Genomic DNA, 19,190 nt, shown 5'->3' on the forward strand with positions numbered 1-19,190 from the left:
AACAGCAGGAGGAGGTCACGCTATCACGAGACTGGAGCGGACTTACTCAGTATCAGTCTCTTCAGCCGAGTCACGTCGTAGTAGGTGTAGAAAAGCAGGCAGTGAGAGACCTCCCCGTCTCTCCCCGCGCGGCCGGATTCCTGGTAGTACCCTTCCATGGACTTAGGGAGGGAGGCGTGGATGACAAAGCGCACATCGGGTTTGTCAATCCCCATTCCAAATGCAACTGTCGCGCAGATAACCTGGGGGGAGAGCAAAGGCCTGTTAGACTCGTAATGCATTAAAAGAACCATCCTAGTAACAGATACTCCTGAACACTTTATCTCCTATTTCACTTTAAAATGTACTCTACACAACGACTTAACATGCTAACTTGGTCCCATTACTTAGCAGGACTGATAGATTTCCACATCGGCGATTTGCAGTTTTATGAAGACCCAAGAAGGTAAAGAGAAGCTTGGGGTGGCAGGCGCTTTCCTGTGTGACTTGGTGTCATCACGCAGGGCAGCCAGGACCAACGGCAGTCGCCCCTCCGCGTGCTGTCCCTGTTCTGTGTGGCTCTGATACAGAGGTGGCTGAGGGGCGCTGCTCCCCCTGCCGGGGTGACCAGGCCAGTGCCGCGCGGGGGCGCAGGTGTTCCCAGGCGCCAGCTTTCAGAGGCCACGGTCGCCGGCTTCTCCGATGAGCCCGGTCCGACGGCCTTCTCACCTGCCCGGTGCTTTACCGCCCGTTCCCCCAGGGACGGCAGCTGATCTCACACCAGCTCCTTTTCTTCGTCGGCGAATTTCAGTCAAAATGTGAAAGTTCTATTGGAACTCTTGTGAGTCAAAGTCTAAGAGTCGCTTATACTAGAAAAAAATGCCTGGTGACCCTTGACCTTGGCCTACGCAAACTACTTACTGGAAACAAGGCAACAGCTAAACTTCAAGAGCTCGATCAATCTGTTTTTAGTAAAAAGTCATTTTCAGGAATATCCATTTCAGTTGCAAATTACATTATACAAATAAAGCTACCAATCTTTTCATAGCACTTAAAACAATAAATTGCTACTGCAATAACAGTATTTCAAAAGCAACCGAGCTATCTGGCAGCCAGACTGGGGCTGGGATTTCGGGAACTGTGAGTAGCAGAGAAAGGAGCTGCACACTCTGGAGCCTGGGACGGCACACGGGTACCTTCCCCAGCAGGGGACTGGCCCTCAGCCATCTGAATGTACGGCGCTTTGATCCAAGGCAAATCTCCTTGGAGAGGGGACGCCTACCACAGCCTCAGTGGTGGACAGCAGGTGGACAGCCCACGGACCAAGATGTCCCAGCCAACAGGACGCAGGGGGCAGCCTACGGGGCTCCAAGAAGCCCTGGACGATGTGGGCATGTGACCCAAGGCCACCGATGACGCCAGCCCTTTCTGAAAGTCCTTATTTCTTACAACTGGGAAAACTGGCTTTGTCCAGTTGTTACTTCCTTCTTTATTTCTGCGTTGTTTTTAAAACTTCAGATGACAATCAATTCTTTGTGAAGAAAACCACCAAGTTTTATTCTGCCTCACAAATCAAACAAGATTAAGGCTGTCTAGCTGGTTATATTATTATACCCTGACTATAAGGATTAACTGGTCTGAGAGCAAAAACAATTATGACTGATTAAAAAAAGACTTTTAACCATTTTTTAAAAACCATATTTTTGATCAGTTGTATATATGTATATATACCTATATATTGTAGAATATTCATACTATATATAGATTTAGAAGTTGAAAAAATTGGCTTCTTGTTTGTCTATTTTCTATTCAATCCTCTTTTTTATGGTTGACATTACACACTTTTGAATTCTACTTTTCAGTACCTTTATCCGTCATGATCATCTGAACATTTTCATATCATTAAAAAAGCTCTTCATAAACCATTTTTAATGGCAGGAATGTAGTACCATAATGTACCCAGTCATTCTCTCAGGACAGTAAGGCTACTTAGTACCAAACAGCCAATAGGGCATTTACTATTGAAGACAACGCTGATGAACCCCGTGCCAGCGCTGCAGAGTTGAGGCTCCCCTAGTCTGCCATACCGCTTTCCAGAAACACCGTCCCGAGCGTCGTAGGAAATCGGCCTCTTACAGTGCCGTCCCCAACAGTTAGTAAAGGTTTGTTAATATAAGAGGTAAAAAGTTTCTCGGCTTTAGATTTTAATTCTTTTGATTATTAGCAAAGCTGTACTTTAAAAAAACATTTGACTTTAGTCTTTTGAAGCTTTTCCTATCCAATAGTCTCTTGATAGCCCATAAGGTAATTTATTAAGACTCGTGTTTTCCTTTTCGATTTTTTCAAGCTCTTCATTATGTTTTATTTGCTCAAGATATAGTTCCTCATTTACTGTTGCCCATAATTTTATTGATATAGAAGCATTGCATCCTTTAGATTTTTCATCATTTCTGTGATTACTTTCTTTTGGGCTCTTTTTAGCCTTCAGTCTTCTTCTACTCAGAATTCATTCATTTAAAAATACCAATACCTTTATTTACCCGTAATTAATTTTGATATGAGGCTTCAGAATAATTCCCCACATGAGGTTCTTTGTAGAGTAACCAATTTCTTTATCTTGATGAATATAATTATTTTAGCATTGTAGATCAAAGTGCTGAACTATGTCTACATGTAAGTTTTTCCCTGGTAATCTTCGTCTTTTAAATTTGCTATATATTTACTTACAATACATTTTAACTATCCTGATTTCTTCCTTGGGTACACTTATTCACAGACTAAACCCCTATTCCCTGTCACCAACAAATATTTTTTTCCCTTCAATTTTTACTTGTTTTCTTTTTCCTTCACATTCTCAAGTTATTTACTATGTCATTGATTCAAATGTCTGCATAGACCACTTGCATCTTGATGTACAATTCTATTTGCTTTGTTTTTCTTGCATTTTTTATTTGGATATATTTTTTCTCCTGTGATCTCCTTATGACAAACTGCTTCTAGTTCATGTAAGTCAAGTTTCCTTATACCTTTCTGAGGATACTAGGGTGATATCCTCCAAGATATTCTTCTGTTTTCCTTTAGAAAATAATTTTGAGAGATATTTCCCCTCTATATCTTCAGGGTAATCATTTCCTTTTTTGAGCTGAAAAATTCATAGGCTACAAAAAATTATGAGTTATTTTCCTGAAATTCATCCTTGTATGGACATAGTACAGAAGACTGACGATACTAAGTATGGGTGAGGGGCAAAGACAATGGAATCTCATGTACTGCCGAAGGGAATGTAAATGCTATACCTGCCTTGGAAAACCAATGGGCAGTTCCTTAAGAAGTTAGAACTTAGAGTTACCATATTATTAAGCACTTCCACTCCTAGTGTATACTCAGAACTGCAAACACAGGTTCACACAAAAACACACACAAATATTCACAGAAGCATTATTCACTACCGTCTACCAAATGATGGGTGGACAGCCAACTGTGGTAAATTCATACAACGGAATATTATCCGACCTCAAAAAGGAATGAAGTGCTGATGCGTGCTACAATGCGAATAAATTCTGAAAACATTATGATAAGTAAAAGAAATCAGTCACAAAAGAACACACAGTGTGTGGTTCTATTTATATGGAATGTGCAGAATAGGAAAATCTACAGGGACGATTAGCAGTAGCTGGCAGATTAGTGGTTGCCAGGGGACGGGGACTGCTAACAGGTATGGGGTTTCTTTTTAAGATGATGAAATGTTCCAGAATTAGTGGTGATGGCCACATAGCTTTGTGACTATACTAAAAACCACTGTTATGTAAACTCCTTTTTAAAGATTTTAATTTTTTAGAAAGAAGGGAAGGGAGGGAGGGAGGAAGAGAGGGAGAGAAACATTGATCAGCTGCCTCTCGCACACCCTCAACTGGGGACCTGGCCCACAACCCAGGCCTGTGTCCTGACCCAGAATCAAAACCTTTCAGTTCGCAGGCCGGCACCCAACCCACAGAGCCACACCAGTCAGGGCACTGACTTGTAAACTTTAAAAGGGTGCATTTTATGGTCTGTGAATTACATCTCCATTAAAATTTTTTCTTTTAAATTTAAGAGATAAAAAGCAACTTTAGAAGTCTTAAAAAAACATCTATTTTTTAATTTTAGTCTTATTTTGATGTTTACTCCTTATGGGAAAAACGATTTTCATTCTACGGGTGCAGGCCTGCTGACGCACTATGAACGAACTATTGACCGAGTCTGTGGCTCCTGAACAGCGTCACCTGGCAGCCGTCCTGGTTGACCCACTTGTGCTGCACCTCGTCCCTGGCGGAGTCGCTGAGCCCGGCGTGGTAGGCGAGGGCGGCGAGGCCGTGCTGCTGCAGGGTGTCGGCCATCGTGTCGCACTCGCGCCTGGAGAGGCAGTAGATTATCCCCGAATCATCTGTCAGGGAATGAGGGCTCGTCACATAAACAACAATGCAACTGACATTATGCTCCTCGAAATACATGGCACACAGGCAGACCTCCACAGTTTTCTTGTAGTCGGGGGAGAGCCCTAGGCAGAGTTAACTCAGGCAAGGAACTCGTGTGCACTGAAAATGACGGGGTTTGACCTTTAACCCTGCCCCTGCAAAGGACTCTGAGGTGCACCCAGACGAGCCCTGGGCGCCTGTTCACACTGACTATGAAATGGGTGGGAGCCCTGGCTGCTGTGGCTCAGTGGATTGAGCGTCGGCCTGCGAGCCAAGTGTCGCTGGTTCGATTCCCAGTCAGGGCACATGACCAGGTTGCACGTCAGGTCCCCAGTTGGGGGCGTGCGTGAGAGGCAACCACACAGTGATGTTTCTCTTCCTCTCTTTCTCCTTTCCCCTCTCTCTAAAAATAAATAAATAAATTATTATAAAAAAAAAAAAGAAATGGGTGGGGACTCTCACACACAGTTTGCAGAAAGCACGTGGCAATGTGTATCAAGAGCCCTAGAAACGCCTCCCCTTTGAGTCAGTTTCCTTCTAGAAGACTAATCTGGAAAATAAAGGGGTACAAGGACTTATGCAGAAAGTTTTATTTGAATTTAAAAAATTAGAAAAATTTTAATGGCCAACATTAGGGGACTAATTAAGATAGGAAATTATGAAATAAAATATAGTATAATTATCGAGTATTTTCTAAGTTTTTAAAAAGATGGGAAAATGTTCAAAATATGAAACAGATTAAGGGTAGAAACACAGTGTATATAATATGCTAATGAAGAGGAAAATGCATACAAAAATTACTGGAAAAAATAAACCAAAATGATAACAGTGACATGTCTTGAGGTGAGGTTTGTCTTTTGCTGCTTTCTAAATGTTCTTCAATGAGCATGTATTATATTTATTGTTTTGTTCACTGTCATTTTTAAAGTTGGAAAATGAAAGGTATTAAGAAAAAGTCATCCCTCTGTGGCGGAGCCAAAGGTACAGATGCACACGCCCCTCCTAAGCTATTTACGGGAGCTGCCCGGGAGGGGGGACCCTGGGGAGGGCAATTACTGACTCCTTCATGGTCTGTCTCTGCACTGTGTGATTTGCTCAAACCACTTTGTAGACTAAGCTTTAAAAAATGAAATAAATATGTTTAACAAAAATATTCCCCATTGAAAAGTAGGTTACATGGAAAGCTAGTGTGACTTTCAGACTCCCGTTTTAGTTAACACGGCTTAAAGGCAGCCGCTTGGGAGGACGGGCTAAAACAAAGACCTGCTAATTCATACAGTGACAGGAGCCAGAGGGAAGGCGCTGAAACCACACGTTACATTACAGGGCTGGGGCAGGGAGTGCTTAACATTCCTTTGTTAGGGCTTATTGTTATCAAACCAAATGAGATTTTACAATATCCAGAACTGAGAGAGTGGTGATATTCTGCTCTATAAATAGAAAGTCAGTGCTATCATGAGAAACGTTTAATGTGCAATTTTATAAATTCTATTGTGGTACTAAAAAGACATTTATTTATTACTTCTGGACATAATTCATCACAGGGCTGTACTCACGTGGGTGATGCTTTCTGATCCATTCTAAGCAATCATATGCCACCTTTTTAGGCTTTTTTGGTAACACATAATATTTCAGATTATGTCTGTTAAAGCTCATGGTAAACCTAAAAGAAGCCCCAAACATAAGATTTTGTTAGGAGAAAATATAATTCTAGCCACTGTCAAAAATTAAATGCGAATGTTCTACAGCGCAAACCTAACACCAGGCTGTGTCACACTGGGTACTGTCGCCAGCAGCGTGGGTAACAGAACACTGACCCCGCCGCTGTCCCCAGTGGCAAAGCTCTCAGAGCACACTCACACCCCTCACGGACTAACCACACGTGCCATCTGCTCTCGTCACCTCCACTGCTGCTCTCCCCATCACCGCTCTACCAAAACGGTCTGACCCAAGTTTTTAAACCTAAGGAAGGTGAGAGAATTGTTGCAGGAGAGACAGACGTGTTTGGTGTCAGGACTAAGGAATGCCTGGCGTGTGGGGGCAGGCACGTGGCTGTGGGCCTGCTGCTCAGGTAAGAAGGCCACGCAGGGGGCAGCAGCGACCTGCCAGCGGAGCCTGACCGCACCCCTCTAACGCCTGTCATGCCGCGCGGCAGGCTATCCTGACCGAAAACCTGTTAGTGCTCTCAGTCTTACACTCCCTTTACCTCTGATTCTTCATTTCCTCCTCCTCCTCTTCTTCAGGGGCCACACTCTTTCTTTAAACAGCACCCACACACCATTCCCATGAGTCCCCACTTTTGCCTCCAGCTTAGTCCTTAAACCACATCCAGCTTCTTTCTACACCCGTGGTCTGCAGTCAGGGTACAGGTTCCCGCGGGGGCTTGGTCACAAAGACCATCTCAAAGCACACGAGCCAAGACAATCTTCAAGGAATCGATTTCCAGCCCCTCCATGTCTACATGCACTTTTCGCTAAAAGACGGATCTACAAATGTTGTAAACACAAACAAAGAAACCAGCCAACCAACCCCACCCCTGACCCATTCGGAACTTGACTCCCGTGCACTGTTCGGGGGTAAAAGCCTCCAGGACCCCAAACCCAAACAATTGTATAGGTGGGTGTGGGTAAACTTTCCTAATCAAAGAGCCAGAACCCCTTGTGGGCCTCCGCGGTTTTAAGTGCTTTCCGTATCCCTGTTAACGCCAGGAATGAAGTACGGCGACCTTTATTGGGGCGCTCCGGCCTCAGACCACAGTGAGGGGGCAGCTTTCACTGTGCAGCGCGGCTCCCCCTCCCCGCCCCCCACCTGGGAGAGCGTTTGTACGAACACGCAGAGCCCCCTATGAGGGCCCACAGCGGCAGGGGGACGCGCAGCGCTGTGGCAACAAAGGTGGCCGATGAGAGACTGACACATCCGCGAGCTGCTCTGGTCGGTCCAAGCTCACGCCTTATGGGGAAGAAAAGGGACCACATGGCGACCTGACAAGCTCTGGGGAGGCCTGAGCGGTGGCCGTACAAACCCAGAGACCTAAGTAGCCACGAAGGACGGTCTGAAATGAAAACTTAATAACTAACAGCAGTTTCAGGCGGGCACCCATGTCCTCGGCTGCTATCTTTCCCTAACAAAGGTCAGCCTTTACCTTGACTGAGCCTGTCTGTCGTCTGTTTGCGTATGAGATAACATACCTCTGGAATGTCAGGATAATTCCCTTTCTCCAGACCCGAGGGCACGACCTGCCCGCAGCGGAGACCGCCTGTGAGCACTGCAATGCTCACTGCGCATCACGGGACACCCGCCAGCATGAGGGACGTCTGCGACTCTCCATTGTACTTTCTGTCCAGGCCCAGACGCGTCCCCGCCTTGCTTCCTCCTGCCTCCCTGATCTGTCACCAATGGACTTCTGGGAACCCCCTCCACGGTCTCCTCCTCTGCCTGCAACGCATAGAATAAGGCGTCCCCGCCCTGGTCCGCAGCACCGCTCTGTCCGTCGAGATGCTGCTTCCCGGCAACTGTGGTCAGTCTGGCTCAAATGAACGCGCAGAAATTCTCTGTAGGTTTGAACGTCTTACGCTGACACTTACAATCGCTGCCACAGCAAAGGGGACCGTAGTCCTGACCCAATCACCGCATAAAAAGAACGGCTCGGGAATACAAATGGTCTCCAAACTCACTTGGCTGGGCTGGAGCTGGGACTGGCGCGCTCAGCTCCCCACGACAGGAACCCTGAAAGGCTCTGCCCTGCAGCATGGCCTTCGTGCCGTTCCCTGCGTTTTACACCCCACTTTAATTTCAGAACACTGCTTCACACATACATAAAAAACAAATTGGCTGAGTCAGAAAAGACAAGACCGTGGCAATGCTGGCGGGAATGTGACTTGAAAAACTGTCCAAATTTTCTTTTTTATATATAAGAAAACAAATCTAATTTGGCTGACTGCATTTGCCAATTAGGTAATACAGTAGTCATGTCCCATGATTTGAAAAGAGCTACTCAGCAGCCACAAGTTTTGACAAAACTACACTTTAAGAGCATATCACACAATAAAAAATATGTCAAAACATCTTAGGTGTACTAAAAGTTAAAGTATTTTGATTTTCTCAACTCTTCAGAATGTATTGGACACAAGGTTCATTGATGTGGAAGAGTAACAAGAATATTTAATAGTCATTGGTTAATCCTTGGTAAGGCATTTTTTAGGATGTATTTCCTGGAATAAGTGAGTAACTACTGACCTGACTTATTTTGCCAGTCAGATGGTTTATAAATCTTTACTTTCAACAAAATTTGAGGACCTAATTGAGTTTTCAGCTGAACTATCACTAACAATAAATTTTCAGGACCGATTATTATGTAATTTTTGCATATAAGTCAGAAGGAATTCAAATAATTGAGTATTAGTACTACAATAAAATGCTCCCCATTCCGATCTACATGTTTATGTGAGCAATATTTCTCAATGCTTACATCTATAAAAGAAATTTGAGCCGACTGCATTCATAGATAAACTAATTGGAAAAAAAAAGGTCCATCTCCATTAAGCTACGCATTCCCAATCAAAATTTATGCTTAAGACTTATTTAAGATACATCTGAACTGTGTTCACAGCCCCTGCCACGCTGCCTCCGAGCTTGCTGAGCTGCAGCCAAAGGGGACGGGCGAGGAAACAGCTCTCTACCCCAGGCTCCTACAACGCAGACCGCCTGCAAATCAACAGGTGGCAAAGCACCATGGCAGCAACTCGCTATCAAAGCCACTCTCCAGAGTGCACCCTCTATTGGAGGGTTTTTTAAACGTGTTTTGCTAGTGGATGATAGTAGGTACACAATTGCTATTATATATTAATATTCTACTGGATACATTTTTAAAGGCTAGGTAACAATTTGTTTTAAAATGTTAAAACAAACCGCATCCTCTTTAAATCCGTGTTGAAAAATTTTAGACGGCCGGTTAAAAGTGTACAAGGGGTACAGTTTTCCAACACTCTTTTAGGACGCACATGTGTCCGAAGAAAGTACAAAGGCTGGCGTACTGGCCGACCCCATTCACGCTCAAACGTGCCAAACACCATGGGTCGAAAGTCAAGTTGTTACCCACTCCCCTGACCTTCTTCCCTCCTGCACGTCCGGTCACTGTCAACGGTACCAGTCACCTGCACTGGCACCGGCAGAGACCTCCACTGAGTCCACACTGCTCGCCCACCAACTGCCAGTCCCCCCGACTCAGCTGCTCTCTCGCCCGACTCCTCCCGCACCTTCCTTTCCTACCAGCGCCACCGCCATCCCCTCCCTTAGATAGCTCCAGCGGGGTTCCTGAGGGACCCCCCACTCCGTCCTCTCTTCCGCTGCCAGGGTTAGCATTCTACCACACGGTCAGATCAAGCCACTTTCCACACCAAAATGCCTACAGAGTAAATCCAAACACTTCACCATCATGATACGCAAGACCCTCTATGATCTGGCCTCAAGCCACCTTTCCAGGGTTATGCCTTCTTTTCATTTCTCCACTGAGTCTACGGCTGATTCACCACTCCTGGGCACCTGCCTTCTCCAGGCCTCGGCACATCCGCCCCTGGGCTACTTTAATCCAAACGCGGGGCTTACTGGCAGAAGAGAAGATCAGGAAAAAATGTATCAGAAAGTGTTCGTTCAAATCTTTTACTTCCACTAAGGGATTTAAACCTTCCCAAATATAGATGTGCCAAATATATTACAGAGTCAACAGACTGGCCCAAATTTTCAGATTTTACCCACATTTACCAAAATCCCTCCATATGTCTCATTTATTCACTCTTTCCGAGAGCCAATTATGCACGGGGCACCACATGCTAGACTCAGGAAATGCATAACCCGCTGCCTTTGCAAGCAGGTCTCCTCACCCCACTAGGAAGACACTAAAGGTGTCTGCCTCTAAATACATCTGCGCAACGTTTACCCAAGCAAAGACGACAAACTCTATACTTACAAAAAGTTATTCAAAAAGTGAATTGAACTAGTATAATTTCTTTTAACTACGGGCATTTGGCTAATTAATCTTACTAATCTAAAAGAATAGTACATTGCTTCTGGCATAAATTGATGGAAAAAAGCTAAAAACATTGCCTATTAAAAAAAGAAAAGCTTTCACAGACCAATGCAGTATTTATAAAAGCAAATTTCTAGCGTGTACGTTACTCCCTAAAACCTAAAGGGTGACACCTTGAATAACATGTGATGTTTATCAATTATGGAAGCAAAATATACCCCCCCAACTTTATACAAACACTCCTCTGCAAATGAGATTAAATTAAAATGCCCCATTCTCAACTCTGTGATCACACACGCAAAACTTGGAGCAACTGAACACGCTCGCGCTCAGAAACGCCGGCCTCATCCACAGAGGCCCCGGCGGCCCCCACCCCGCACCCCGCCAGCGCGGCACCTGCAGGTCTCCCGAGAACGCGCCGAGAGATGCTGTTGCTGGTTTTACTGGTCACAGTGTTTAGGGAAGCAGCTTATTCTCTGTATTTCCAAATGAACAAAATGTGTACTTTAAAAAAATCACCCTAATATTTTAGTTATTATTCCACCGGGCACCCCTCAAACTCAAAGCACCCATTAACAAATTGGAAGGAAAAAGTATTTTAACCCTGGTGCATGGCAGCTGTCAAATAAACATCTGCTGAGTGAACGGCGCTGGCAGAGAACGCACCTCGGCCTACCAAGTCACGCCGAGGTACAGAATAATCCAGTACGACCTACAGACGGGGGCTATCTGTCTGCTGTAGTTTTATCACTGAATAATTAGGGGTTTGCTGCCAACAAGAAGCCCTTTGCTGCTGAGGTGGAAACACAGTAAAAGGGCTGTTTTCAACGTTCTGGATGTCACTGGGACCTCAGGGGGAAGGACAAGGCAAGCTCACTGGTTCATGTCATGATGTATACAGGACGGATGGGAGCTGGACTTAGATAAATAAAAGCTAATTCACTCCTGGGGTGATCTCAGGTCTAACGGGGACAGCATGTACTTTATACCGCCTTACAAAATAGGTACCAGGAGAAAGTTTTCATTTCATTAAGTGAAGAAAAGCCCGAGGGCCTGGTTTCCAAATTTTGCCGCACACTGGAATCACTTGGAGATTTAAAAACGTACTGTCTCCCAGCCCCAAATTCGGACTTAACGGGCACTGGGCCCAGCCTGGGCACTGGGACTTTTAAAGCTCGGTAAGATGAGCGTAACCCAGAGCCACCTGCGAACCACTGCCCCGGGGCTTTACGGCTGTGACTGTCAACTTACACCTGAGGGCTGAGGATCTTCAGCTGAGTGAGGATGTCCTTCTGCACCCTGGGGTTGGCTGTGGCGGTGAGAGCCATCACTGGGACAGAGGGAAACTTCTGGCGAAGCATATTCATTCTTTTGTAATCTTGACGAAAATCATGTCCCCACTAGATGGGAAAAAAAAATACTGCTTTTCAGACTGTATGAATCTTCCTTATTTACAAAGCAAACACTGCTCACTGTATTCCAAATCAACTATTCTTCAGTGAAAGAGCCGAATAATTCACCCAATGTTTTTTTTCCCTTCGGTTCTGAAAAGATACATACCCAGTTGGCAATACATTTACCAGTGTTTCAGGACACAGAACAGCACTCACCTGACTGACACAATGCGCCTCGTCAATAACAAAGCGCGCCAACAGCTTCCGCTCATACAGGTTCTCCAGGGTAGAGATGAGTCTGTTACTGGCACAGACCTAGGGCAGAGACGGATTAAACATTTAAACATCACCTCACCTCAAGGATTCTGTTGTCTTTGAAGTTCTACTACAACTTAAGCTGCATTAAAACCTTCAGAGAAAATTAGTTCTTATTCCAATCTGTGATGAGAATTAGCAGAAGTAGCAGAAAATAGCAGAGACATTTTAGAATGTTTAGCAAACATTTGTGTATCAGGTCAATGGTTCTAAAATTTTTTTTCTGGACCTCAATATACCTGAGGGCCATGTTTACACTGGGGACAGTGTTACGGACATTTTACTTGCATGCATGTCATTTGGGAGGGAGGTGGTACACAAGCACATATATCTATATGCACACACATATATTTGTATGTATGTATATATTTTGTAGCTCCGCCCATGACAAGGCCTACAAGCAATGACATGCTAGTATCAACCACCACATCTTGAAAAGACATGTCAAAAGGACACAGAGGCCAGTTTGATGGAGGTTTCCCACTGGCCAAATCCAGGACAATTAGAACATTAAGTCACAACACAAGAATCGATTATAGCCCACTATGTAAGTAAAGTCCATGATTTCATATTAATACAAATAAATATGTAGGTAAAAGAGAAAGCTCTACATTATAGTAAAATACCAACTAAATTAAAAAGATCATCGTTTGGCATCCATTATATTAACTAACTGGGAATCATCAATGATGATACAACTATCAGATAAAAGTCTGATGAGTAATAGGATATTCACAATGTCAGGGTATCCCACAACAAAATATCTACTATTACCAAAAACTTACATTTATTACAAAAAAAGAGAAAAAACTGATTTTACAGTGAAGAAATCCAGCAGACACCACCTAACAGAATGAATCAACATGCCTCCTGATAAGATTGCATTGGGAACTGATTACCGCTTCTGATAATTCTTGCTAAGATGAGTAACTGGAATTTAATCACGAGGAAACAGAAGATAAACTCAAACTGAAGGACAGTCCTCAAAATAACTAGCCTTTACTCTTCATGTTGTCAAAATCATGAAAGACAAAGAGATAAACTGTGTAAAGACTGATGACAACGAAACACAATGCACAATCTAGGATTCCCTTTTGTTGTAAAGGACGTTATCAGGACAGCCAGGGAAACTGAAATGAGGCTTATAGACTGAGTAATAGTGTTGAATCAATACACATTTTCTGATCCCGATAATTCTACAGGGGTCATGTAAGAGAACGCCTTGTTTTTAGGAAATGCATGGTGGTGTTCAGGGTTAAAAAGATACCATGTCTGCAACTTTCAAATGTTTAAGGAAAAAAATAGAGAGAAAGAATGATAAAGCAATTACAGTAAAATGTTACCATTTGGGGTTTCTGGGTAAAAGTCATACAGGAATTTTCGCATTATCCTGTACATCACACGTGTGTCAAAATTTAAAAGTGTATGTATTCTAGTGAGCTTTTAGGAGATAACAGAAAAAATATAATGGTTTCCACCCCCCCAGTTCCGGCGCCGAGCTCCTGGGGCCCCTGGAACTGCCTCAGTGCCGGGAGCACAGGGAGCGTCTTTGACTCTGTTTTGGAGACTCTGGGTGTCCCCTGCATGGCGCTGGTCACCAGAAAGACAGAGCCGTGGCTAGAAGCCGGGAATCTTCAGCCCCACCCCAGCCTCCAACGGGGAAAGGGGGCTAGGAATGGAGGTAGTAACTCATCGTGCCTACACGAGGAAGCCTCCATAAAATCCCGAAAGTATGGACCTCAGAGTTCCCAGGTTGGCAAGCACAACCACACCAGGAGGGGGATCCCCTCCCCCCACTAGGAGGGGGATGCCCCCAACTCCATGGGGACGGATGCGCCTGTGCTCGGGACCCTCTCAGACCTCACCCTGTGCACCTCTTCACCTGGCTGTTCATCTGAATGTTCATTGTGTCCTTTAATAACCTGGTAAACTTAAGTGCTGCCCTGAGTTCTATGGGTCTCTATAGCAAGTGAATCATACCTGGCAAGGGAATCAAAGGAACTTCGGACTCGTAGTCAGATCAGGCAGCAGCTACGGGTAACCTGGGGACCCACTGCTTGTGTCTGGCACCTGAAGTGGGATGGGAGCCACCCTATGGGACTGAGCCCTTAACCTGTGGGAGGTGACACTATCCCTGCATAGGCGGTGTCAGACTTGGACACCTGGCTGGCGTCACACGAACTGCATTTGGTGACCAGCATGAAGAATTCTATGTGCGCAGTAAAGGGGGGAGACATGGGAGAATAATGCTGGGTTTCTCCCTACTCAGCAGGGAGAACTGAATTGCTTCCCTAACACAGAGTTAATATCATATCTTAAAATAATGATAACATACAAACCTTCTCCGGAGTAACATACAGAAGTTTTATAATGGGGTCTTTTTTTGATAATTGGAGGTAAATACTTGTAGCTTCTGAGTCAGTCTTATCACCTGTCAGATATGTAGCCGGAATCTAAGTATAAAAGTAGTAAATAATTAAAATTTTACACATTAATTGGACTTAAGCTTATATTTGCCCTTTGTTTTTATAAATATTTTACAAGTTGTATGTGACATCTGTCAAAGGAAAGATAATCTCCATGTAACAGAAATAACAATCAGTACATATTTTTTAAAAACCCTCATTAACTATAATTCAAAATCTTCTCATCGTTTACTTCCTTTTCTTTTTTCTCTCTTCTTTACTTTCTTTGCTTTTCCCATTTGTAAGTAAGAGAAATATGAATTCAGCATCAAAGAGGTCCAGTCTTAACAGATAGCTACATCCTTTTTTAGGTAAATGCATCTTCAGGGTTTCAGTGTATGACATCGGTGGCAGGGCCGTAACATCGCAATGGCGGAACAGCTACCATCACTGCACTAAGACATTCTTTGCAATAAAAATCGAACCAGTGGTCTTGTTGAATGGTAGTGGCTCATAACCCCGAGAAGAGTTCTGTTTGATCACAATATGCAGAATTTAGTAAGATGCAGTCCTATAAAAACACGTGTGTGGGCACATGCATGTGTATGCACTTTAAGATATTAAAGGAGTACGATAAGAACTATGCTGATCTGGCACTAATTAAAAAAAGAAATCTTTTCATATTAGTAAGAAAAGTTAACATCAGCAAAACACATTCTTCTAAAATAAAATCAGGCTGAACTGCAAATGGTTCCCAGTATCGGAATTTTCAGACTTGTGGTTAAAGTACGACTTAATGTAACTGCTGTACTCTATTTTTATAATTCATAACTATTAAGTAAACATTAGCCCAGAGCACTGAAATATAATTATTTTTAAGTTATTAGTATTTTTATTATAATTGGTAGTGTTTCGTTTTTAACTTACATCCAGTGACGTCAGCTTTTGGACTTGATCTACGATAAGTGACCTCAGGGGGGAAATGACGATAGTGACCCCAGGGGACACACAGGCGGGGAGCTGGTAACACAAACTTTTACCACCTCCTAAAAGAGAAAAGACAAAAACAAAAGTCTGTCAGGTTCTAGCTTGAGTGCATGAAGGCAAAAGTTACAAAGTAAACCACATACAACATTTAAGACAACAACCGACAGGACACCAAGTGCTGCTCCCTGTGCTGCTGACAGTTTGCCCCATTCCGATGAGCCGAAACACTCAGGCAATTCAAACGCATGAAGGCTGTCCTTTAGGGCGTCCCACACAGGCACACGTGACAGCAAAAGCGAGAATCAGGGCAGGAAAACTGAATGCAGCAGAATTGCTTCAAAAGTCTACTTGGGAAACCAAATGCAGTGCAAGGGGTAGTCTACGTATGATACTAGGATTAAAATAATTATTTTATACAATATTTCACTTCTAAAGAGTTGAAATGTGATAAAATGTGGAACACTAACACCCACAGTTAACACGGTTTAATATTTCTCTGATGACCCAGAGGGCACTTCTAGAATCTCAGTGCCGTTGAGCCACGAGTACGAATATGAGAGCTTTTACTCCCCATCCTCTTGCCAGTAAGGTAGTATTTCTAATCCCCCTTTGAAATACAAGGATAAAACTACATGTATACACACTAGCAGAAGATGAAGAGAAAGAAATTTAGAGACAGAAGGGTGGGTGGACTCTGTCTCCGTGTAACTAACTCAACATGGCAGGACAATCAGTACACATTTACCGGTAACTAAAAGATTCATCCGTAATATTCGACTTCATCTGCCTACTAATGGTAGAAACTCGTGCCAGGCAGTTTCTAGGACTGATATATTTTTTTAACAACACACTCCACCTTTTCCACACGTGTAGTGAGTCAATTTCACTTTGAAATATACGTGTAATGTCAAGGCAAGAGCAGGAAATGGAACCCCAGTTTCAGCTCCGCCCCTGAATAGGTTCCGGGACAGAGACACGCCGCATAGCCCTACCATGCCAAACGCACTAGATCAGGGGTTTAGGTTTTTTGTCTAAAAGGAACTATTTGGAATATAAATGTGTCAAGAGGCTGAAATTGGGTGGAAGGGCGCTTAAAAACACCCCCTTGGGGCCCTAGAGGGCCATGGAAAGACCACTGGGTTAGCCAGGGGCATTTCCTGCTTTGGTTCTTAAGTACCAACTTGGAGTCAACACCCAGTAAACAAGGTAATGAAATATGAGATGATTATTAAACCAATATCACCTAAATTTTAAAACCAGTTTGAAAAAATTCAGGTGGCCAGACAACACTAGTTAACAATGAAGGCAATAACTAACTGCCTAATGTCCCTGCAAGGTGAGGCAAGGACAGAGGAAGACATGGGTGAGTACTGAAACCCCAAACTCCCAAGCTTCTTACCCTAACTGTGTATTTAATATTCTGACCTGGATGACTATAAACCACTGACCAGCTGTTACAAACGTTTACAGCACAATGGAAAGTCCTGGATCTCTTCAGAACAGGCCAAGAAAGAACCACTCTAAATGTTTCCCATTTAGTGCTCAAACTCTCTGCGGCAGGTGTCATGTTATTATCGCCCCTGCACATCCGGGGTGCAGGGGGTGCAGGGCCCTGCACAAGGCCACGCGGCCAGGCAAGGCTGTGCTCTGAGCCCAGGCCATCTCCCCAGAGCTGATGATCTGAGCCACCACGCAACACTAGACTGTACCAAAAAAACTGCTAGAAATGGTCGTGTCTCTAGTCCAGTCCTATGTTTTTACTCATGTTCCAGACTAATTTAGACTAGGAAAAAGGAAAAATTCCCAAAGAGAAATTCCAGATCAGTTCAACACAATGAGCTTTGAGTTGAAAATCTTAAAAGGGCTATAAATGTCATCATGTCAACAACTAGACGAGAGGGTGTGAGGTGAGGCACTTTCTCGCTGCGGCATGGGGGCGCAGAGGCCCAGAAATGACAGAAAGACTGTGTCGCTGTTCTCTTCATTTCTATCAAAGGGCTCCCATTTCACACCTGCCAATGAATTCCTGCCAATTCATATCTAAAAATACATACCAGTGGGCATTAAGATAAAACAGTCTTCACCCAGCAGCGCAGCATTGATCGCCTCTAGCTGATTTGTTCTAAAATTATGCAGGCCAAATTTTTTATGAAAAATCTTCATCATTTCTTTTGTATGAGGAAAATTAAGACTTCGAAAATGCTCGTGTTTCAGATTTCTGGATGCCAAATTTTGCGCCGACCCGTCTAAGAAAATAATCAACGTGAATAAAATAAAAAAATCAGTGCGTTAATGTCACAAGTCAGTTTCAGTACTATCACTGGCATACCTCTCCTCCCATATTAGTGGAAAGGCCAAGTTCAAGTCTTCCCTTGATTTTTCTACAGCACTACCACTAGTCTTTTTTTTTTTTTTTTTAACAATTTTATTTATTTTCAGAGAGAGGGGAAGGGTTGAAGAGGGAGAGAAACATCGAGCGGTTGCCTCTCATACGTGCCACGACCGGAACAAAACCCACAACCAAGGCATGTGCCCTGACCGGGAATTGAACCAGCAACCTTTCACGTTGCGGAGTGATGCCCAAACCACTGAGCCACAGGGGTCAGGGCTACCCACTGCTCTTTATTCCCTGCTTCCTCTTCTCTGCTGACTGACCTTTAACACAATTGTGGGTTTAAATTCCCTTTTTGGTCCCATTTTCTCCACTTGCCCCTTAAATTTGGGAGTCTTTCAGATACCTGGGCTGGGCTCTTTAGATGTTCTTTTTCGAATTTTCCTAGTCCTATGGTCTTAAGCATCAGCTAAGTACACAGAAGGCCTGGATCTCTTTCTTAAGACCCGGCTGATCGGCTCCTCAACTGCAGTCCTGTATGCATCTCCTACTGTCTGCAGGACATTTCCATCCGAATGGCCTCTCAGCACTGTGCGCTCAGCGCGTCCTGCAACAGCCCTCCCAGCTTTTCTCCGAGTCTGCCTGCCTCCCGACGCCCCTACTTCTGGTAATGCCGTCGGCTTCCCTGTCACCGGGTCAGAAACCCCAGTCATCTCAGATTCCCGACTTCTTCCACAGTGTCGCTCCCGCCTGCCCCCCCTCCCCGTCCTTATTGTCGCACAGTGAACAGGAGCTCCTGCCAGCTCTGGCAGCTACTCCAGCCCCAACACTCAACTGTCTCAAAGATAATTGCACATGTTAAGTATGACACATTCTAACACGGCACAAAAATAAGTCCATTAATGGTTGTTTTAAAGGTCAACAGCGTAACTATAAGAACAACCTCCGTGGTATTAGGTCATCAATAGCAAAAATAGGGAGGACTGGAGTTTATAAAACTTTGCACATCTAAACTTGTTTCAGTTAAAAAAACACTTTGTGATAATTTTATAGTGTTGATGCAAGGTTTTAAAATTTATTTTGGCTTTTCTCCACACCCTTTACAGAGGCTAATTTCACTCCTCCAAAAACTTCCCTCACCGCACTGGGAGCTCCAAGAGAGCAGGAACTGTTCGTTACTCATCTCTTACCAGAACCTAGAGCAGAACGTGCACATGGCGGGCGCACAATACCTACCTGATGAACGAATTAAACGATTCTAGCCAAAAGAAATTATTTGATTAAGAAATTTGACTTCCT

At 44.0% G+C, this 19,190-nt stretch overlaps 1 protein-coding gene across 1 annotated transcript in view; it reads right to left on the bottom strand.

Annotated features, from left to right (window-relative positions):
- Nucleotides 1-19,190, bottom strand: part of BLM (BLM RecQ like helicase) — a 45,483-nt gene that overhangs the window by 13,384 nt on the left and 12,909 nt on the right. Inside the window, exons 8-15 of the mRNA XM_090263686.1 lie at nt 17,614-17,805; nt 15,500-15,618; nt 14,507-14,620; nt 12,069-12,167; nt 11,710-11,858; nt 5,990-6,096; nt 4,242-4,402; nt 47-242 (exon numbers count right to left, since the gene is read on the bottom strand). Of these exons, the coding sequence (XP_090119812.1) occupies nt 47-242; nt 4,242-4,402; nt 5,990-6,096; nt 11,710-11,858; nt 12,069-12,167; nt 14,507-14,620; nt 15,500-15,618; nt 17,614-17,805 (1,137 nt within the window). The remainder of the gene's footprint in view (nt 1-46; nt 243-4,241; nt 4,403-5,989; nt 6,097-11,709; nt 11,859-12,068; nt 12,168-14,506; nt 14,621-15,499; nt 15,619-17,613; nt 17,806-19,190) is intronic.

This window comes from Furipterus horrens, unplaced genomic scaffold, assembly GCF_987537825.1.
Source record: "Furipterus horrens unplaced genomic scaffold, mFurHor1.1.pri manual_scaffold_16, whole genome shotgun sequence".
Taxonomy (NCBI): domain Eukaryota; kingdom Metazoa; phylum Chordata; class Mammalia; order Chiroptera; family Furipteridae; genus Furipterus; species Furipterus horrens.